Genomic DNA, 22,870 nt, shown 5'->3' with positions numbered 1-22,870 from the left:
ACTGGCGGGCATTGGGGAGAAGGTACAAACTCCACTCAGAGAGTGTTGGAGGGCATTGGGCAGAGGGTACAAACTCCACTCAGAGAGTGTTGGAAGGCATCGGAGAGAGGGTGAAAACTCCACACAGAAATTGTTGGAGGGCCTTGGGCAGAGGGTACGAACTCCCCTCAGAAACTGTTGAAGGTAATTAGGGAGAGGGTGCAATCTCCACTCAGGGAGTGTTGGAGGGCATCGGAGAGTGGGTGCAAACTCCACTCTGAGAGTGTTGGAGAGCATTGGGGAGAGGGTGAAAAATCCACTCAGAGATTATTGGAGGGTATGGGGAGAGGGTACAAACTCCACTCAGAGAGTGTTGGAGGGCATTGGGGAGAGGGTACGAACTCCACTCAGAGAGCGTGGAAGATAATTCAGGAGTGGGTGCAAACTCCACTCAGAGAGTGTTGAAGGGCATTGGGAGAGGGTGCAAACTCCGCTCAGAGAGTGTTCGAGGGCATCGGGTAGAGGGCGAAAACTCAACACAGAGAGTGTTGGAGGGCATTGGGAAGAGGGTGACAACTCCACTCAGAGAGTGCTAGATGGCACTGAGGAGAGGCTGCAAACTCCACTCTGAGTGTGTTGGAGGGCATCGGAGAGACGGTGCAAACTCAACTCAGTGAGTGTTGGAGGGCATCGGAGAGAGGGTGAAAATTCCACATAGAGAGTGTTGGAGGGCATTGGGGAGAAGGTACAAAATCCACTCAGGGATTGTTGGAGGGTTATGGGGATAGGTTGCAAACGCCACTCAGAGAGTGTTGGAGGGCATCGCAGAGAAGGTGAAAACTCCACCAGAGAGGGCTGCAGGGCTTTGAGGAGAAGGTACAAACTCCACTCAGGGAGTGTTGGAGGGTCTTGGGGAGAAGATACAAAATCATCTTAGAGAGTGTTGGAAGGCATTGGGGAGAGGGTGCAAACTCCACTCAGAGAGTCTTTGAGGGCCTTGGGGAGAGGGTGCACACTCCAGTCAGAGAGCGTTGAAGGTAATTCGGGAGAGGGTGCAAACTCCACTCAGAGAGTGTTGAAGGGCATTGGGAGAGGATGCAAACTCCACTCAGAGAGTACTGGCGGGCATTGGGGAGAAGGTACAAACTCCACTCAGAGAGTGTTGGAGGGTATTGGGGAGAGGGTACAAACTCCACTCAGAGAGTGTTGGAAGGCATCGGAGAGAGGGTGAAAACTCCACACAGAAATTGTTGGAGGGCCTTGGGCAGAGGGTACGAACTCCCCTCAGAAACTGTTGAAGGTAATTAGGGAGAGGGTGCAATCTCCACTCAGGGAGTGTTGGAGGGCATCGGAGAGTGGGTGCAAACTCCACTCTGAGAGTGTTGGAGAGCATTGGGGAGAGGGTGAAAAATCCACTCAGAGATTATTGGAGGGTATGGGGAGAGGGTACAAACTCCACTCAGAGACTGTTGGAGGGTATCAGAGAGAGGGTGCAAACGCCACTCAGAGAGTGTTGGAGGGCCTTGGGGAGAGGGTAGGAACTCCACTCAGAGAGCGTTGAAGGTAATTCGGGAGAGGGTGCAACCTCCACTCAGAGAGTGTTGGAGGGCATTGGGGAGAGGGTGCAAACTACACTCAGAGCGTGTTGGAGGGTTTTGGAGAGAGGGTACAAACTCCACTCAGCGAGTGTTGGCAGGCATTGGGGAGAGGGTACAAACTCCACACAGAGAGAGTGTTGGAGGGCATTGGGGAGAAGCTACAATCTGCAGTCACGTAGTGTTGGAGGGCATTGGGGAGAGGGTGCGAAGTCCACTCAGACAGTGTTGGTGGGCATTGGGGAGAAGGTGCAAACTCCACTCAGAGAGTGTTGGCGGGTATTGGGGAGAGGGTACAAACTCGATTCAGAGAGAGTGTTGGAGGGCATTGGGGAGAGGGTGCAAACTGCACTCAGGTAGTGTTGGAGGGTATTTGGGAAAGGGTGGTAACGCCACTCAGAGTGTGTTGGAGGCTACTGGGGAGAGGGTACAAACTCGACTCAGAGAGTGTTGGAGGGCATTGGGGAGAGGATCCAAACTCCACTCAGAGAGTTTTGGAGGGCATCGGAGAGAGGGTGCAACCTCCACTCAGAGAGTACTGGCGGGCATTGGGGAGAAGGTACAATCTCCACTCAGGGAGTGTTGGAGGGCATCGGAGAGAGGGTGAAAACTCCACACAGAAATTGTTGGAGGGCCTTGGGCAGAGGGTACGAACTCCCCTCAGAAACTGTTGAAGGTAATTAGGGAGAGGGTGCAATCTCCACTCAGGGAGTGTTGGAGGGCATCGGAGAGTGGGTGCAAACTCCACTCTGAGAGTGTTGGAGAGCATTGGGGAGAGGGTGAAAAATCCACTCAGAGATTATTGGAGGGTATGGGGAGAGGGTACAAACTCCACTCAGAGACTGTTGGAGGGTATCAGAGAGAGGGTGCAAACGCCACTCAGAGAGTGTTGGAGGGCCTTGGGGAGAGGGTAGGAACTCCACTCAGAGAGCGTTGAAGGTAATTCGGGAGAGGGTGCAACCTCCACTCAGAGAGTGTTGGAGGGCATTGGGGAGAGGGTGCAAACTACACTCAGAGCGTGTTGGAGGGTTTTGGAGAGAGGGTACAAACTCCACTCAGCGAGTGTTGGCAGGCATTGGGGAGAGGGTACAAACTCCACACAGAGAGAGTGTTGGAGGGCATTGGGGAGAAGCTACAATCTGCAGTCACGTAGTGTTGGAGGGCATTGGGGAGAGGGTGCGAAGTCCACTCAGACAGTGTTGGTGGGCATTGGGGAGAAGGTGCAAACTCCACTCAGAGAGTGTTGGCGGGTATTGGGGAGAGGGTACAAACTCGATTCAGAGAGAGTGTTGGAGGGCATTGGGGAGAGGGTGCAAACTGCACTCAGGTAGTGTTGGAGGGTATTTGGGAGAGGGTGGTAACGCCACTCAGAGTGTGTTGGAGGCTACTGGGGAGAGGGTACAAACTCGACTCAGAGAGTGTTGGAGGGCATTGGGGAGAGGATCCAAACTCCACTCAGAGAGTTTTGGAGGGCATCGGAGAGAGGGTCCAAACTCCACTCAGAGATTGTTGGAAGACATTGGGGAGAGGGTACAAACTCCACTCAGAGACTGTTGGAGGGCATTGGTGAGAAGGGAGAAACTCCACTCAGTGAGTGTTGGAGGGTACTGGGGAGAGGGTGCAAACGCCACTCAATGAGTGTTGCAGGGCATTGGTAGCGGGTACAAACACCACTTAGGGAGTGTTGCAGGTCATCTGGGAGAGGGTGTAAACTCCACTCAGAGAGTGTTGGAGGGCATTGGGGAGAGGGTGCAAACTCCACTCAGAGAGCGTTGAAGGGTACTGGGGAGGTGGGGCAAATGCCACTCAGAGATTGTTGGAGGGCATCGGGGAGCGGGTGAAAACTCCACTCAGGAAGTGTTGGTGGACATCGGCGAGAGTGTGAAAACTCCACTCAGAGTGTCTTTGAGGGCATTGGGGAGATGGTGAATATACAATGGAGACACAATCAAAATGCTAATAAGTGAGAAGAGAGGGATTAACAGGTAAGAAACAAAATTCAGCTATTGACAGACCGTTTGCTTTGAACCTGAACTGTTTGAAGTTTGATGGACAGGTGATACGCCAGCAGGGGGATCAAAGGAGCGGGTTTGCTAAGGCACACGAGACAACACGAGACCCTGGGAAGACCAGTGTGGCCCCACAAGTTGGTGGGAGTTTGGAGGTCTGGTTCGCGTGACCCGAAACCAACTGCGAAGACATCCAAAAGGTCTGCCTGAAACCAAATTGCATCTCTCTCTCTCTCTATCTCTCTCTCCAACGGCACGACAACAGCGATTACTGTGAACTGCACTAAACTAAACTGAACTGAACTCTGCTTCACTTAAGACTGATCACTTTACTCCCTAGACTGCGATAGAGCTTGGTTGATTCCTCTTACCCTAGATCTGTGTATATGTGTATACTATCATTGCTAACCTGTTACATTTATATCCTTACGATTCGAGTACTGTACTACTTATTTCTTTAATAAAACTTAATTAGTTCCTAGTAATCCAGACTCCAACAAGCGTACCATTTCTGCTGGTTTGGCAACCCAGTTACAGGGTACGTAACAGTACAAACTCCACTCAGAGAGTGTTAGAGGGATTGGGGAGAGGGTACAAACTCCACTCAGGGAGTGTTGGAGGGCATTGGGGAGAGGGTACAAACTCCACTCAGGGAGTTTTGGAGGGCATCGGAGAGAAGGTGCAAACTCCACTCAGAGTGTTGGAGGGCATCGGAGAGAGGGTGAAAAATCCACTCAGAGATTATTGGAGGGTATTGGGGAGAGGGTGCAAACTCCACTCAGAGAGTTTTGGAGGGCATTGGGGAGAGGGTGCAAACTCCATTCAGAGCGTGTTGGAGGGCATTGGGGAGAAGGTACAAACTCCACTCAGAGAGTGCTGGAGGGCATTGGGGAGAGGGTGCAAACTCCACTCAGAGTGTTGGAGGGCATTGGGGAGAGGGTACAAACCACTCATCAGGGAGAGGGTGAAAACTCTGGATTGGAGGTCAGGCTTACTGGAGCTGCAAGGCTGCTGCAACATTGTACTGCCCTCATGTGTAATTTATAATCTACAAATATCCTCTAACAGGCATTCGTAAGCACAGATTTAAATTATTTCAAAACCAGAAATCTTTTTGTAATTTCTTACAGTCTAAAGCTGAGTTGTCTGCAGACTACATTTGCCTCATGCATTGTCCAATTCTTCTCCTTTAGGCAGACCGGTAATCCTTCTAATGTATGATTGAAAGTGAATAAAACAACTCCTGAAGAATCAGAAGCATCCAAATGAACTTCAGCATGTCCTAAAATGAAAATCAAATGAATTTAATCTACATGTTTGTGTATACAATTATTCACATGACAACTTATTACTGTGGATGGATCCATTCAATCTTGAATATTGTTTGCATTATAAATTATATTAAGGAGAAATTTACCGTTGAATTGGACAAGACTGGCTGAAGAAAACAAGCTACCTGAAGTTGATTAGCAGCAGAAATTCCTGGGAGTACGGGAGAAGGTAGCCTGAGATGGGTGAAAATGAAATATGGGAAAAAATTGAGAACAAAGTTCTGGGGAGAGAGTACTGGTGTGAGATAAAGAACACAATAGTGATTCGAGATTCGACATGAGTGAGAGAGGATGAGTGATGAGTGAGGGAGAGAGTAGCATGAGGGAAGATAAAGTGTTGGAGATGGAGAAGGGAAGTGATACTATTGAGAAGGAGTGGGGACAGTGTGAGGATAAAGAGTGGACAAGGGAGAGACAAAAGGAGGTTATGAAGCAGAAGCAAGGCGGTGGGAAGTGAGGATAAAGGATCAGCGGGGAAATGAAGATAAAGAGTAGGAGCATGGGGTGGAGGAATAGAAAGCAGGAGAGTGAGGGAGCAACTACTGATGGAGTGCTGTTGACTTAAAGGGATTGAGAATGAAAAGGCAACTGATGATAAAGAGCAGCAGATCAAGGAAGTGGGTGAAGGATTCGAAAGCATAAAGTGTGTGAAATGAAAGGCGATAAAGAGCATGATGGCGAGACATAGCAGAATGAAGGAATGGGTAAAAATAAAGAACATGTGAGTGAGAGGGCAAGTGTGCGTTAGAAGACAGAGAAACAGGTTACTTCAAAATGGCTGAGAGAAAGGTGAAAGTCAAAAACAGATAAAACAAAAGTGAAAATGTAAATCAAAAGTGAGAGAACAGGACTGGTAATGAAGGATTGGTGATGAGTGGTCTAGATAAAATAAAATCATCAAAGAGGGGGATGTGAAGATCAAGAATGCAGAGGCAAGGAATGTGAAGATAAACAGTGGGAGATTCAGTGAGAAAAGATGTGTGAGATTGAGAAGGTAATGAAGGTAAGAGAGCAAAAGTCTGAGAATAAGGGGAAAGTGAATGAAGAGATTTAAAGGCTGCAAAAGGGAATGAATGTGTGAATGAGTGGTATAACTGGGCAGAGTGAGTGAGGAGTAAGAGGGGGAAGCTGAGTGAAGAAGAAGTCTGCAAAGGGAAAGGGATTTGTGAGGATAACGGTCCACAATCGCAATCGGGTGAGTGCATATGATGACTGGGAGAAGTGAGGAGTAAGAGAGAAAAGAGGCCTGAGACATGAGCAAAAGAGCAGAAAAAGATAAAGGTTGTGTAGCAGTTAGCATGATGCTGTGACAGCTCAGGGTGTTCCAGAGCTTGGAGTTCAATTCCTTCGCCATTCTGCAAGGACTCTCTGTACGTCACACCCATCGAATGCACAGCTTTTCCCCTGCTCTGGTTTCCTACCACACTCCAAAGACGTAAAGGGTAGGTTACAAGGGAGGAGAAGATGGCGGCACGATGCAGCTCGCAGTGGCCACTCTGGTGGTGATGTCTGTTATTTGTCAAGTAGGATCGCCGTGCACAATCCTGATTTGATGGAGACAGACGTGAGAGCACGGAGGAACATCTGGTGAAACTTCTGAAATGCCTGCTTCGCTGCTGCTGCTACTGTGTGGTCCAGAATCTCCAGAGGGGAAGGCCCTGAGTCCTCGGCTTTGCTTGTAGCTCGGCGGCCGGGGTGGGTCGAGGCGTTCGGCAGAGGATGGTGCTCAGAGAGGCTGTGTCAGAAGGGCTGGTCAGAGGCTCGAAGTTTTCGGACGGACTCAGAGTCCGCTGCGGTCGGGTGCTTCCAATGGTGCTGCTTCGGCAAGTTGGCAGCGCCTGGAGGTTCATGGCAGGGAGAGTTTCTCCCTTTGGCCCGAAATATCGACTGTACCTCTTCCTAGAGATGCTGCCTAGCCTGCTGCGTTCACCAGCAACTTTGATATGTTATAATTATGTGGTTTTGTAAGTTTTAGTCTTGGTTTGTCCTGTCTTTTCTTGTGATATCATTCTGGAGGAACATTGTATCGTTTTTTTGATGCATGCATTTCTAAATGACAATAAATGAGGACTGAGTATCCTCATAATCTAATTTGGACAGTGTCAATTGTCCCATGATTTGGTTAACATTAATCTGGGTTGTGGGTTTACTGGGGCTGGAAGGGCCTACTGCACACTTTATCACGAAAATAAAATCAAATTTAAAAAAAATATCAGAGGGCAAGTGAGGAGTAAGAGCAGGATGTTGTAAAGGATTGAGGGAAGTGAAGGATTGGGGAAAGTGAGCGAGAGAGAGCAGGATGTTGGAAAGGATTGGGGAAAGTGAGTGAGAGAGTGTCATGGTCCCTTTTGGCAATCCCCCACCTTGCTATTTACCTCAGGAATTGGACTTCAATCCCTTCATTTAAATTCCAATCATTCCCAGGTTCCACTATCTACACACACCTGCTTCCCATCAGAAAATGCAGGATAAAGACCCTGTGATCACAACAAGGGGTTGCCAGCTTGTTGGTTGACTTCGGTGTGAGTAACCTTGTTTCATGGTTCTTAGGGCTGTCGGTTCTAAGTCCAGCATTGCTCCTTGATTCTCTCCAAACCTAGGATTTTGGGTAAAGACTCTCCTGGATACCGATTCCACGCTCGCTATGTCAATAATGCCTCCTGACTCTGCCTCCGCCCGTGTTCTGCACTTGGGTTTGTCGACTGCCACGCCCGTGTAACAGAATGAACTGGCCATAATGAACCCAGTGGACACGGATCCCATACAACAGGCCCTCGCCAGCCAGGTTTACCTACTGGGCACCCACGACCAACTACGTAGGGAGGTCATGGATAACCTTTGGATGCTATCCATGAATGTATGGAAGGTCAGTGAGCAGGCAGACCGAGTTTCCGCTTCCCTTTCTCTGTCCCCTCCAAAAACCCCGACTACCCAAACTGCACCGTGCAGGATGGTGTCGCCCCTGGGATCAACAACACAGTCTCCTCGAGAGCCATCCGTACCCGAGCCCGAACCCTATGCTGGGGACCCAAGGAGGAGCCGGGTCTTCTTGTTACAATGCTCTCTGGTCTTTGAGCTGCAGCCACGTACCTATACTTCAGATAAATCCAAGATTGTGTACATCATGGGGCTGTTACCAGAGGATGCCTTGGCTAGGGCAACTGCGATATGGGATAACCGACCAGAGGTTTGTTCCTCCTTCCCCTCCTTTGTTGCTGAAATGAGGAAGGTCTTCGAACATCCCATTCGTGGTAAGGACGTCGCTAAACACTTGCTGACTCTTTGTCAGGGTTTGCAAAGTGTAGCAAGGTATTCCATTGAGTTCCAAACTTTAGCCACAGACTCAGGGTGGAATGACGAGGCCCTACGGGAGGTGTTTTGACAGGCCTCTCGGACAAGATAAAGGATGAACTGGCAGCGAGGGATGACCCGGACTGTCTGGACTCTCTGGTCTGGCTAGGCACTAGATTAGGTAATCGACTTCAAGAGCGGCTGAGAGAAAGAACCAGTTGCCCCGCTCCTCGGGGAAGCCCACAGTTCACCTTATCAGTCTCAGCCAGCCCCCCCTTCCCCAACTGCTCCAAGTGTAGCTCCTGCTCTGACCGTCCCCACCACCCTGCGGGAGGAACTGATGCAGCTGGGACAGAGCCATCTCTCCCCAGCCAAACGACTTCGGAGGTGGAGAGCTGGGGATTGCTACTATTGTGGCCAGCCAAGACATTTTCGGGATACCTGCCCTCAGCGGCCAAAAGGGAGGGCTCACCAGTGAAAAGGGGGGCCCTGGTGAACTGGACGATACTCCCTTCAGCCCCCCAGATTCAGATGCAGATCCCAGCTACCGTGAATTACCAACGACAGTCCCTGTCCCTATCCGCTTTGGTGGATTCCGGTGCCGAGGGCAATCTGCTGGACGAAGACATAGCCTCTCAGGCTGGAATACCTCGCGAGCCACTAACTACCCCACCCCCCCGGAGGCCTGGGCCCTGGATGGAAAACTGCTGGCTCCGGTGTCCCACTGTATGCCGCCCCAGACCTTGATCTTATCCGGCAACTATCGGGAGGAGGTATGATTCAATCTCATTCATTCACCTCAAGCCCCGGTAGTTCTAGGGTATCCATGGCTGACCCAACACAATCCCCATATCGACTGGTCCACCAGGAGGATAGCAGAATGGAGTCAGTCTTGTCACGACAACTGTCTATGGTCAGCCCCATCTCCCACGGAATCTACCGCGACCCCGCCTGTCCCGGAACCCCTCGACTTGTCCCGAGTCCCCACAGAATAGAACCATAGAAACTACAGCACAGAAACAGGCCCTTTGGCCCTTCTTGGCTGTGCCGAACCATTTTCTGCCTAGTCCCACTGACCTGCACACGGACCATATCCCTCCATGCACCTCCCATCCATGTATCTGTCCAATTTATTCTTAAATGTTAAAAAAGAACCCGCATTTACCACCTCATCTGGCATCTCATTCCATACTCCCACCACTCTCTGTGTGAAGAAGCCCCCCCAATGTTCCCTTTAAACTTTCCCCCCTCACCCTTAACCCATGTCCTCTGGTTTTTTTCTCCCCTTGCCTCAGTGGAAAAAGCCTGCTTGCATTCACTCTATCTATACCCATCATAATTTTATATACCTCTATCAAATCTCCCCTCATTCTTCTACACTCCAGGGAATAAAGTCCTAACCTATTCAACCTTTCTCTGTAACTGAGTTTCTCAAATCCCGGCAACATCCTTGTAAACCTTCTCTGCACTCTTTCAACCTTATTTATATCCTTCCTGTAATTTGGTGACCAAAACTGAACACAATACTCCAGATTCGGCCTCACCAATGCCTTATACAACCTCATCATAACATTCCAGCTCTTATACTCAATACTCCGATTAATAAAGGCCAATGTACCAAAAGCTCTCTTTACGACCCTATCTACCTGTGACAACACTTTTAGGGAATCTTGTATCTGTATTCCCAGATCCCTCTGCATTCCTCAGTGCCTTACCATTAACCCTGTATGTTCTACGTTGGTTTGTCCTTCCAACGTGCAATACCTCACACTTGTCAGTATTAAACTCCATCTGCCATTTTTCAGCCCATTTTTCCAGCTGGTCCAAGTCCCTCTGCAGGCTCTGAAAACCTTCCTCACTGTCTACTACACCTCCAATCCTTGTATCATCAGCAAACTTGCTGATCCAATTTACCACATTATCATCCAGATCATTGATATAGATGACAAATGACAATGGACCCAGCACTGATCCCTGTGGCACACCACTAGTCACAGGCCTTCACTCAGAGAAGCAATTCTCTACCACCACTCTCTGGCTTCTTCCATCGAGCCAATGTCTAATCCAATTTACCACCTCTCCATGTATACCTAGCGACTGAATTTTCCTAACTAACCTCCCATGCGGGACCTTGTCAAAGGCCTTACTGAAGTCCATGTAGACAATATCCTCTGCTTTCCCTTCATCCACTTTCCCGGTAACCTCCTCGAAAAACTCCAACAGATTGGTCAAACATGACCTACCACGCACAAAGCCATGTTGACTCTCCCTAATAAGCCCGTCTATCCAAATGCTTGTAGATTCTGTCTCTTAGTACTCCCTCCAATAACTTACCTACTACTGACGTTAAACTCACTGGCCTATAATTTCCCGGACTACTTTTCGATCCTTTTTTAAACAACGGAACAACATGAGCCACTCTCCAATCCTCCGGCACTTCACCCATAGACAGCAACATTTTAAATATTTCTGCCAGAGCCCCCGCAATTTCAACACTAGTCTCCTTCAAGGTCCGAGGGAACACTCTGTCAGGTCCCGGGGATTTATCCACTTTAATTTTCCTCAAGACAGCAAGCACCTCCTCCTTTTCAATCTGTACAGTTTCCATGGTCTCACTACTTGATTCCCTCAATTCCATAGATTTCATGCTAGCTTCCTTAGTAAATACAGACGCAAAAAACCTATTTAAGATCTCCCCCATTTCCTTTGGTTCCGCACAAAGCCGACCACTCTGATCTTCAAGAGGACCAATTTTATCCCTTACAATCCTTTTGCTCTTAATATACTTGTAAAAGCTCTTTGGATTATCCTTCACTTTGACTGCCAAGGCAACCTCATGTCTTCTTTTTGCCCTCCTGATTTCTTTCTTAAGTATTTTCTTGCACTTCTATACTCCTCAAGCACCTGATTTACCCCCTGTTTCCTATACATTTCATACAACTCCCTCTTCTTCTTTATCAGAGTTGCAATATCCCTTGAGAACCAAGGTTCCTTATTCCTATTCAATTTGCCTTTAATCCTGACAGGAACATACAAACTCTGCACTCTCAAAATTTCTCCTTTGAAGGCTTCCCACCTACCAATCACATCTTTGCCAGAGAACAACCTGTCCCAATCCACGCTTTTTAGATCCTTTCTCATTTCTTCAAATTTGGCCACCTTCCAGTTCAGAACCTCAACCCAAGGACCAGATCTATCCTTGTCCATGATCAAATTGAAACTAATGGTGTTATGATCACTGGAACCAAAGTGCACCCCTACACAGACTTCTGTCACTTGCCCTAATTCATTTCCTAACAGGAGATCCAATATTGCATCCCCTCTAGTTGGTCCCTCTATATACTGATTTAGAAAACTTCCCTGAACACATTTTACAAACTCTAAACCATCTAGACCCCTAACAGTATGGGAGTCCCAATCAATGTATGGAAAATTAAAATCCCCTACCACCACAACTTTGTTTCCTGCAGTTGCCTGCTATCTCTCTGCAGATTTGCTCTTCCAAGTCTCGTTGACTATTGTGTGGTCTGTAATACAATCCCACTAATGTGGCCATACCTTTCCTGTTTCTCAGCTCCACCCATAAGGACTCAGTAGACAAGCCCTCTAATCTGTCCTGCCTGAGCACTGCTGTAATATTTTCCCTAACAAGCAATGCTACTCCCCCACCTTTCATTCCTCTGCGTCGATCACACTGAAACATCGGAATCTACCAGTCCTGCCCCTCCTGTAGCCAAGTTTCACTAATTGCTACAACATCATAATTCCACGTGTCAATGACCTGGGACCGGTATTCAGTAAACAATGGGCCCTTTCCCTTCCTCTGCACCGCCCATATGATTGTGCCATTGACCTTCTCCCCGGGGCCTTGCTACCCACCAGTCACCTTTTTAACCTATCCCGACTGGAGAGAGAGGCCATAGAGAAGTTCATTAGCGAGTCCCTCGCGGTGGGCATTATCAGACCCTCATCCTCCCCGGTAGGTGCTGATTTCTTCTCTGTAGAAAAGAAGGACGGTTGCTTCATCCTTGTATTGATTACAGAGGCCTAAACAGTATAACAGTTAAGAATAAGTACCCTCTACCCCTCATTAGTTCAGCTTTTGAACCACTGCATGGAGCCACCATCTTCTCAAAGCTGGACCCTCGCAATGCCTACCATCTAGTCAGGGCGAGGGAGGGGGACTAGTGGAAGATGGCCTTCAATACACCTCTAGGCCACTTCGAATATTTGGTCATGCCATTTGTCCTCACCAATGCTCCCGCCGTTTTTAAGCCCTAATCAATGACGTACTGAGGGACTTTATTAATCTGTTCGTATTTGTTTACCTCGATGATATCCTGATATTTTCTAGCACCCCCAAGAACACGTTCACCATGTCCATCAAGTCCTCCAAAAGCTGTGGGAAATCCAGTTATTTGTGAAGGTGGAGAAATGTGAGTTCCATGTTCCTTCCGTCAGCTTCCTGGGTTATATCATTGAGAGCGGGCGGGTGAGAGCAGACCCCGAGAAGATTCCAGCAGTGGAAGAATGGCCTGGGCCCACGACCCGCAAACAACTTCAACGATTCCTGGGGTTTGCAAACTTCTACCGCCGACTTATCAGAGACTACAGTCGAGTGGCGGCCCCCCTTACCCGGCTTACCTCGCCTACCACACCGTTTTGCTGGGACTCTGAGGCGGACTCAGCATTCACCAACCTGAAGAGACGTTTCACCACCGCTCCCATTCTGGTCCATCCAGACCCATCACGTCAATTCATCGTTGAGGTGGATGCCACTGACTCCAGGATAGAAACATAGAAATATAGCAAATAGGTGCAGGAGTAGGCCATTCGGTACTCTGAACCTGCACCGCCGTTCAGTATGATCATGGCTGATCATCCAACTCAGAACCCTGTTCCAGCCTTCCCTCCATCCCCCCTGATCCCTTTAGCCACAAGGGCCATATCTAACTCCCTCTTAAATATAGCCAATGAACTGGCCTCAACTGTTTCCTGTGGCAGAGAATTCCACAGATTCACCACTCTCTGTGTGAAGAAGTTTTTCCTAATCTCGGTCCTAAAAGGCTTCCCCTTTATCCTCAAACTGTGACCCCTCGTTCTGGACTTCCCCAACGTCGGGAACAATCTTCCTGCATCTAGCCTGTCCAATCCCTAGCAGTCCTGTCCCAACGATCAAGTTTGGTTGAAAAGCTTCACCCCTGCGCCTTCTATTCTCACCAACTATCCCCCACCGAGCGGAATTACGACATGGGGAATCGGGAACTCCTGGCGGTCAAACTAGCACTGGAAGAATGGAGGCACTGGTTGGAGGGGGAAGAACACCTGTTTGTGTTGTGGACTGAACATAAAAACCTGGGGTATTTTCAGACCGCCAAACGTTTGAACTCCCACCAAGCCCATTGCACATTATTTTCTGGACGGTTCAAGTTTTCCCTCACATACTGTCCAGGGTCCAAGAACGGGAAGCTGGACGCTCTCTCCCGCCAATACGACTCCAAGGAGGACACTTCCAGCCTAGGGACTATCCTCCCAGCATCCTGCATGGTTGCCACCCTCACTTGGGAGATCGAGTCCAAAGTAAAAGAAGCCCAACGGGACGACCACGACCCCAGCAATGGACCCGGCGATCGCCTGTATGTGCCCGTTTCCATCAGGTCTCAGGTTCTTCAATGGGAGCACACATCTCGGTTCACCTGCCACCCCGGGAGTGATCGGACCCTAGCGCTCCTGAAAAAACACTTTTGTGGTCTTCCATGGAGGCGGATACCCGTTCCTATGTCTCTGCATGTTCTGTCTGTGCCCAGGAAAAAGCCTCTCATCGACCACCTGCGGGGTTACTTCATCCTCTACCTGTCTCTGGTCATCCCTCATCGCACATCGCCCTAGACTTTGTCACGGTCTACCCCCTTCACAAGGAAACACCACCATACTCACTGTGGTAGACCGGTTCTCCAAGGCGGTGCACTTCGTAGCCCTCCCGAAACTCCCTTCTGCTCAGGAAACTGCAGATCTTCTCTTCCGCCACGTCTTCCACCTCCATGGAATTCCCGCAGACATCACTTCCGATTGAGGTCCCCAGTTCGTCTCGCAGGTATGGAAGGCATTCTGTCAAGCCTTAGCTGCATCGGTCAGCCTGTCATCCGGCTTCCACCCACAGATGAACGGGCAGACAGAACGGGTCAACCCGTCGACCTGGAGCGACCACCTCCCGTGGGTTGAGTACGCCCACAACTCTCTGGTGAGCTCTGCCATTGGATGGTCTCCATTCGAGTGCTCCCTGTGGTACCAACCCCCACTGTTCGCCGCGCAAGAAGAGGAGATTGCGGTACCGTTGGTTCAGGATCATATTGATCGGTGCCTTAAGGTTTGGGAGGAGACACGCACAGCCCTACTCAGATCAGCAAATTGCAGTGAGAAGATGGCCGACCGACACCAGACTCCGGCGCCTGAGTACCAACCTGGGCAGATGGTGTAGCTCCAAGGACATCCCGCTCAAGAACGAGCAGAGGAAACTCGCCCCTCGCTTCCTGGGACCATTCAAGTTCAAAAGTGTTATAGTCCTGCAGCGGTCCACCTAAAATTTCCAAGTTCTATGCGCATCCACCCAACTTTTCATGTGTCTCAGTTAAAGCCAATTTCCGGGTTCCACAGGGTAGGCTTATTCAGAAAGTCAGAAGGCATGGGATCCAGGGAAGTTTGGCCAGGTGGATTCAGAATTGGCTTGTCTGCAGAAGGCAGAGGGTCGTGGTGGAGGGAGTACATTCAGATTGGAGGGTTGTGACTAATGGTGTCCCACAAGGATTGGTTCTGGGACCTCTACTTTTCGTGATTTTTTATTAACGAACTGGATGTGGGGGTAGAGGGGTGGGTTGAAAAGTTTGCAGACGGCACAAAGGTTGGTGGTGTTGTAGATAGTGTAGAGGATTGTCGCAGATTGCAGAGAGACATTGATAAGATGCAGAAGTGGGCTGAGAAGTGGCAGATGGAGTTCAACCCGGAGAAGTGTGAGGTGGTACACAGTGGAAGGACAAACTCCAAGGCAGAGTCCAAAGTAAATGGCAGGATACTTGGAAGTGTGGAGGAGCAGAGGGATCTGGGGGTATATATCCACAGATCCCTGAAAGTTGCCTCACAGGTAGATAGGGTAGTTAAGAAAGCTTATGGGGTGTTAGCTTTCATAAGTCAAGGGATAGAGTTTAGGAGTCGCGATGTAATGATACAGCTCTATAAAACTCTGGTTAGGCCACACTTGGAGTACTGTGTCCAGTTCTGGTCGCCTCACTATAGGAAGGATGTGGAAGCATTGGAAAGGGTACAGAGGAGATTTACCAGGATGCTGCCTGGTTTAGAGAGTATGCATTATGATCAGAGATTAAGGGAGCTAGGGCTTTACTCCCTGGAGAGAACGAGAATGAGAGGAGACATGATAGGGGTATACAAGATATTAAGAGGAATAGATAGAGTGGAGAGCCAGTGTCTCTTCCCAGGGCACCACTGCTCAGTACAAGAGGACATGGCTTTAAGGTAAGGGGTGGGAAGTTCAAGGGGGATATTAGAGGAAGGTTTTTTACTCAGAGAGTGGTTGGTGCGTGGAATGCACTGCCTGAGTCAGTGGTGGAGGCAGATACACTAGTGAAATTTAAGAGACTACTCGACAGGTATATGGAGGAATTTAAGGTGGGGGGTTATATGCCAGGCAGGGCCTATACTGTGCTGTACTGTTCTATGTTCTATGTTAGAAAGGAGTGGGGAAAATGAGTGAGAGAGAGAGCAGGACGTTGGAAAGGATTGGGGGACACTGAGTGACAGAGAGAGCAGGGTGTTGGAAAGGATTGGGGCAAGTGACTAAGAGAGCAGGGTGTTGGAAGGGATTGGGGGACAGTGAGTGAGAGAGAGAGAGCGAGAGCAGGATGTTGGAAAGGATTGGGGAGAGTGAGAGCAGGATGTTGGAAAGGATTGGGGGACAGTAAGGAGGGAGAGCAGGATGTTGGAAAGAATTGGGGAAAGTGAGTGTGAGAGAGCAGGTTGTTGGAAAGGATTGGGGGAACAATGAGGAGCGAGCGCAGGATGTCTGAAATGATTGGGGACAGTGAGAGGGCAGGATGTTGTTAAGGATTGGGGGACAGTGAGAGAGAGAGTGGGAGAGAGCAGAATGTTGGAAGGGATTGGGGGACAGTGAGGGGTGAGCAAGGACGGACTGCATACAATATACAGAGTAAGAGGGTCAGTAAGGACGGATGTATAAAGTATACAGAGCAAGAGGGTGAGTCAGGACCATATAACAATTACAGCTCGGAAATAGGCCATCTTGGCCCTTCTAGTCCATGCCGAACTCTTACTCTCACCTAATCCTACTGACCTGCACTCAGCCCATGACCCTCCATTCCTTTCCTGTCCATATATCTATCCAATTTAACTTTAAACGACAACATCGAACCTGCCTCAACCACTTCTGCTGGAAGCTCGTTCCATACAGCCACCACTCTCTGAGTAAAGAAGTTCCCCCTCATGTTGCCCCTAAACTTTTGCCCTTTAACTCTCAACTCATGTCCTCTTGTTTGAATCTCCCCCATTCTCAATGGAAAAAGCCTATCCACGTCAACTCTATCAATCCCCCTCATAATTTTAAGCACCTCTATCAAGTCCCCTCTCAACCTTCTACGCTCCAAAGAATAAAGACCTAACTTGTTCAACCTTTCTCTGTAACTTAGGAGATGAAACCCAGGCAACATTTTAGTAAATCTCCTCTGTACTCTCTCAATTTTATTGACATCTTTCCTATAATTCGGTGACCAGAACTGTACACAATAGTCCAAATTTGGCCTTACCAATGCCTAATACAATTTCAACATTACATCCCAACTCCTATACTCAATGCTCTGATTTATAAAGGCCAGCATACCAAAAGCTTCCTTCACCACCCTATCCACATGAGATTCCACCTTCAGGGAACTATGCACCATTATTCCTAGATCCTTCTGTACTACAGCATTCTTCAATGCCCTACCATTTACCATGCATGTCCTATTTTGATTAGTCCTACCAAAATGTAGCACCTCACATTTATCGGCATTAAATTCCATCTGCCATCTTTCAGCCTACTCTTCTAACTGGCCTAAATCTCCCTGCAAGCTTTGAAAACCTACTTCATTATCCACAACGCCAACTATCTTAGTATCATCTGCATACTTACTAATCCAATTTACCACCCCATCATCCAGATCATTAATATATATGACAAACAACATTGGATGCTGTACAGATCCCTGTGGCACACGGCTACACATTGTCTTCCAATCTGACACACAGTTATCCACCACTACTCTCAGGCGTCTCCCATCCAGCCACTGCTGAATCCATTTTACTACTTGGATATTAATGCCTAAGGATTGATCCTTCTAATTAACCTTCCGTGTGGAACCTTGTCAAAGGCCTTACTGAAGTCCATATGGACAACATCCACCACTTTACCCTTGTCAACTTTCCTAGTAACCTCATCAAAAAGTTCAGTAAAATTTTTCAAACATGACCTTCCACGCACAAATCCATGTTGACTGTTCCTAATCAGTCCCTGTATATCCAGATAATTATATATACCATCTTTTATTTTCCTTCCATCAATTTACCCACCACTGACGTCAAACTGACAGGCCGATAATTGCTAGGTTTACTCTTAGAACCCATTTTAAGCAATGGAACCACATGAGCAATACGACAATCCCCGTTTCTAATGACATTTGAAATATTTCTGTTGGAGCCCCTGCTATTTCCACACTAACTTCTCTCAAGGTCCTAGGAAATATCTTGTCCGGACCCGGAGACTTATCCACTTTTATATTCCTTAAAAGTGCCAGTACTTCCTCTTCTTTAATTGTCATACTTTCCATAACTACCCTTCTTGTTTCCTTTACCTTACACAATTCAATATCCTTCTTAGTGAATACCGAAGAAAAGAAATTGTTCAAAATCTCCCCCATCTCTTTTGGCTCCACACATAGCCATCCACTCTGATTCTCCAAGAGACCAATTGTATCCCTCACTATCCTTTTGCCACTAACACAACTGTAGAAACCCTTTGGATTTATTTTCACCTTACTTGCCAAAGCAGCCTCGTATCTTTTAGCTTTTCTAATTTCTTTCTTACGATTCTTTATACATTCTTTATATTCCTTGAGCACCTCATTAACTCCAAGCTGCCTATATTTATTGTAGATCCCTCTCTTTTTCTGAACCAAGTTTCCTATATCCCTTGAAAACCATGGCTCTCTCAAACTTTTAACCTTTCCTTTCAACCTAACAGGAACATAAAGATCCTGTACCCTCAAAATTTCACCTTTAAATGACCTATTACATTTCCCTAGGACAGATGTATAACTTATATAGAGTAAGAGGGTGAGCAAGGACGGATGTATAAACTATACAGAAAAAGAGGGTGAGTAAGGATGTACTGTATAAACTACACAGAGTAAGAGGATATGTTAGGACGGATTTTTTTCAAGTATACAGAGCAAGAGGGTGTGTAAGGACGGACGGAATAAAGTATACAGTGTAAGAGGGTCAGGTGGGACGGATGTATAAACTATACACAGTAAGACGGTGAGTAAGGACAGACTGTATAACATACACAGAGAAAGAGGGTGAGTAAGGACGGATGTATAAACTACACAGAGTAAGAGTGTAATAAAGGACAGACTGTATAAACTGTACAGTGTAAGAAGGTGAGTAGGGACAGATGTATAAACTAAACAGAGTAAGAGGGTAAGAATGGATGTATAATCTATACAGAGTAAGAGGGTGATGAAGGACGGATGAAGGAGGTCAGCGGGTGAGTAAGGACGGATTGAATAACGTACACAGAGTAACAGGGTGAATAGGGAAAGACAGTATAATATACACAGAGTAAGGGGGTGAGTAAGGACGAACTGTATGAACTATACAGAGAGAGGGTGAGTAAGGATGGGTGTATAAAATATACAGAGTAAGAGGGGGAGTAAGGACTGATGTATAAAGTATACAGATTAAGAGGGTGAGTAAGGATGGATGCAGAAACTATATAGAGAAAGAGGGTGAGTAAGGATGGACTGTATAAACTGTACAGAGAGAGGGTGAGTAAGGATGGATGTATAATCTATACAGAGTAAGAGGGTGAGTAAGGATGGACTGTATAAACTGTACAGAGTAAGGCAGTTAAATTAAGAAGGATAGGTGAATGAGGATTAAGGAGTGAGAATTTTGGGTCAGAAAAAAAATGGATGAGGTCTAACTGTGGAAAGATTGATTGGAATAAGAAGACAGTAGCAACAAGAGAGCAAGAGAGTTACTTGGTGAATAAGGATGACACTAAAGTTACTGTCAGCTGTGGCAGGATGCATATTGCATGCAAAGTGTGCAAATGAGATGCAGATGCAGATAAACTTTAATGTGGGGAAATATGAGGTCATACATATAGCTAGGAAGAATAGGTGAGGCAATATTGATTAAAGGATATTGTACCAAAAAAGGGAGTGGAAGCAGAGGGATCGTTGAAAACAGAAGCACAGATTTAGTGGAAGGCAGGAGACAAAATTCTGGGCTTTATTGACAGAGGCATAAAATCTAAGAGAAGGGAAAATTGAAGTTTGGACTTCAATTCAGGATGCCTCATTATAGGAAAGATGTATAGGCATTAAAAAAAATACAGCAAAGAATTACGAGAGTGATTTCTAGGTTGAGGGATTACATCTGAGGATCAATAGTTTTGGACGAATGGCTCTCTGTACGAATGGCTGTTTTTTTTCTATTCTAATGGCGGCAAGTTACAAATTATCTATTACAATTATTTTTAAATCCTTACCTAATGAACACATTCCGGAGTGAGAGAACCTTTCCAAACCTTTCAGACATTCCATACTTTTCAGCTGGCAGTATGACCTGTAAAGCTTTTCTTCGGTCGAGCAGACATTTTTCTCATTCTTCGGACATTGATAAGGCAGCTTGCATATGCAGTGCCCACGAGCACATCTTTCCCAGGGTTGACAGAAGACTTTATGGCAGGATTTGTGGGTGTACCTTTTATTTAAGCATTCCTGAGACAGTCTTTGATCGTCTTTGTCCGGAGTTTTTGGAATCTTTTTTAGATAGAAAATTATGATGAACAATGTTTTAATTGTTAATTTTTCCCACCTATACCCACATGAGGACACTGATTACATGACTGTATGGCATAGCTCTGTTTGAGATCTTACATCAGTTTACTCTTTTAGGGAGAATCTCCTTTACGAAAAACTATTTATCATACAATCAATGCAGTGGTCAATTTAACACAAAAGCTATGGTGAGTTTGCTCCTAGTGACAACAAATCATTCTGATTATCATTACCTTAAAGTTTAGGAAGGTCATATCATGATAATGCTTCTCTGAGTTATCACTGTGCAGTGATCTGTATTAGAAAGTGATGTGTGCAGATCACGTCGGAGTGGCTGGACTACACACATCTGGACAAAATACGGAATAGCTCTAGCTGTTACTTCAGGACAACTATAAAGTACTTTAAAAACAAGGCTGGAAATGGGAAAATATTGGACAAATAGGCAGAGGAGAATTGTGTACTGGGCTTTTAATTTCATGGATATTTTTAGGATCCACCAAACTCATTTATTATGGCAACCCTTCATCCTGTCTGTACATCAGAAAGGAACAAAGACTCCAAATGACAAGTTTTAAGAGCAGCACTATCATTACAAATTATGTTAAAAATGAAAAGAAATAAGAGAATGAAATGTAAGCACTGCCCGTGACAAGGAGACTTTCAATTATTTTGACAAAGGTTTGCAACACTGTTGATTATTTGATGAGATGTTTAAAACCAGTGAAAATGTATTTATTGAGCCTGTAGCTCAAGGAGTTTCCGGTACGTGCCACAGGACCTGAGGTTTCTATATCAGTGAATATTTAGATGCACAGGACACTTGATACACACTAATTTAACCCTCTTCAAACACATTTATATAAAAACTAATTTACTATACACTTCCAATGTATTGATGTTTAACTCCAGACCCCTCATGAACATTTTCAGTTGCCATATGTTTACCAAAGTTTGGTCTGAAAAGTTTGTTTAGAATTACTCTGAAATTTGAGAATTCACTATTTCTGACCTCTGTTTTATGACCATGAAGTTGAGACAGTGGATCCTTCAAATCCCATTGATACTGCCTCTATGAAAGATTTCCATTGGCAGCATGGACCCTACTTGCAGTTCTTGACCCACACCAATCATCAACCCACACTATTATTTGAATCAGATCAGATACTGAAGACCCAAGTGACTAACATTCTTCTTTTCAAGTTAAGTAGAAACATTAGAGCCCATTTAATTTATTAAATCAGTGATAAATTAGTTATTTAGAGAGCTGCTGTAGAATCTGTTTTCAAACTTTCAGACATTGCAAATAATATTTTGATATTAATATTTTTAGTATAACCTTTGTTTCTATTGCCAAATCTGTGATCCTTATCATTTGAAAAGAAGTTTCTTTATAACAGACAAGAAAGTGAAGGGAAATCTCAAAGTGGATTAAAATGTCGTTACAGCAGAAACATGAGTGTGAGGATGCTGAAATTGAGCTCGCATGCACTACTTGTGCTGCAGCTCTTTGCACACTCTCATGGTCCTCTGAGAGAAGAAGTTTCCCCTCATGTTCCCCTAACATTTCTCACCTTTCACCCTTACCCCATGACCTCTATTTGTAGTTCCACCCCTCAGTGGATAATTTTCCATACTTCTATCAAATATATACTCAAACTTCTTTGTTCTAAAGGATACAGTCCGAACCTATTCAATCGTTCCTTTTAACTCAGGTCCTCCAGATCTGGTTAATTCTTTATAAATTTTCTCTGTACTCTTTTGAACTTATTTACAACTTTCCTATAGGTAGGTGTAAAACTGCACACAATACTCCAAATGAGACCTCACCAAGATCTTACACAACTTCAACATAACATCCCATCTCCTATACTCATTACTTGGATTTATGATGGCCAGTGTTTCAAAGGCTTTCTTTATGACCCTATCTACCTGTGACATTATTTTCAATGAACTATGGACCTGTATTCCTTTATACTCCCCAGTGCCCTCCCATTCACTGTGCAATATCTACCCTGGTTGGTCCTACCAAAGTGTAAAACCTTGTACTTACCCATTTTCAATGTGAGATGAACAAAGTCTGTATTCACAAAATAATCTGCGGATGCTGGGATCAAAGCAACACTCACAACACGCTGGAGGAACTTAGCAGGTCGGGCGACATCCGTGGAAACAATGAGTTGACATTTCGGGCTGGAACCCATCGTCAGGACTGAAGAAGGAAGAGGCAGAGGCCCTATAAAGAAGGTGGGGGAGAGTTGGAAGGAGAAGGCTGGTAGTTTCAATTGAAAAACCAATAATTTGAAAGACGAAGGGGTGGGGGAAGGGAAGCAGGGAGGTGATAGGCAGGAAAACAATGGGTAGTAGAAGGAGGCGGAAACATGAGGGAGGTGATAGGCAGCTGAGGGAGGGGGCAGAGTGAAATAGGGATAGAGGAAGGGAGGGGGAGGGAATTACCGGAAGTTGGAGAATTCTATGTTCATACCAAGAGGCTGGAGACTACCTAATTGGTATATGAGGTGTTGCTCCTCCAGCCT

The 22,870-nt window shown here is 46.5% G+C and overlaps 1 protein-coding gene across 1 annotated transcript in view; it reads right to left on the bottom strand.

The window, feature by feature from the left end:
* The window catches only part of cfi (complement factor I), a 205,100-nt gene that overhangs the window by 142,505 nt on the left and 39,725 nt on the right, over positions 1 to 22,870 (bottom strand). Inside the window, exons 3-4 of the mRNA XM_063046272.1 lie at positions 20,042 to 20,315; positions 4,712 to 4,865 (exon numbers count right to left, since the gene is read on the bottom strand). Of these exons, the coding sequence (XP_062902342.1) occupies positions 4,712 to 4,865; positions 20,042 to 20,315 (428 nt within the window). The remainder of the gene's footprint in view (positions 1 to 4,711; positions 4,866 to 20,041; positions 20,316 to 22,870) is intronic.

This window comes from Mobula hypostoma, chromosome 4, assembly GCF_963921235.1.
Source record: "Mobula hypostoma chromosome 4, sMobHyp1.1, whole genome shotgun sequence".
In the NCBI taxonomy this organism is placed as follows: domain Eukaryota; kingdom Metazoa; phylum Chordata; class Chondrichthyes; order Myliobatiformes; family Myliobatidae; genus Mobula; species Mobula hypostoma.
The sequence above is the reverse complement of the archived record's forward strand: the minus strand, read 5'-3'. Positions and strand labels throughout refer to the sequence as shown.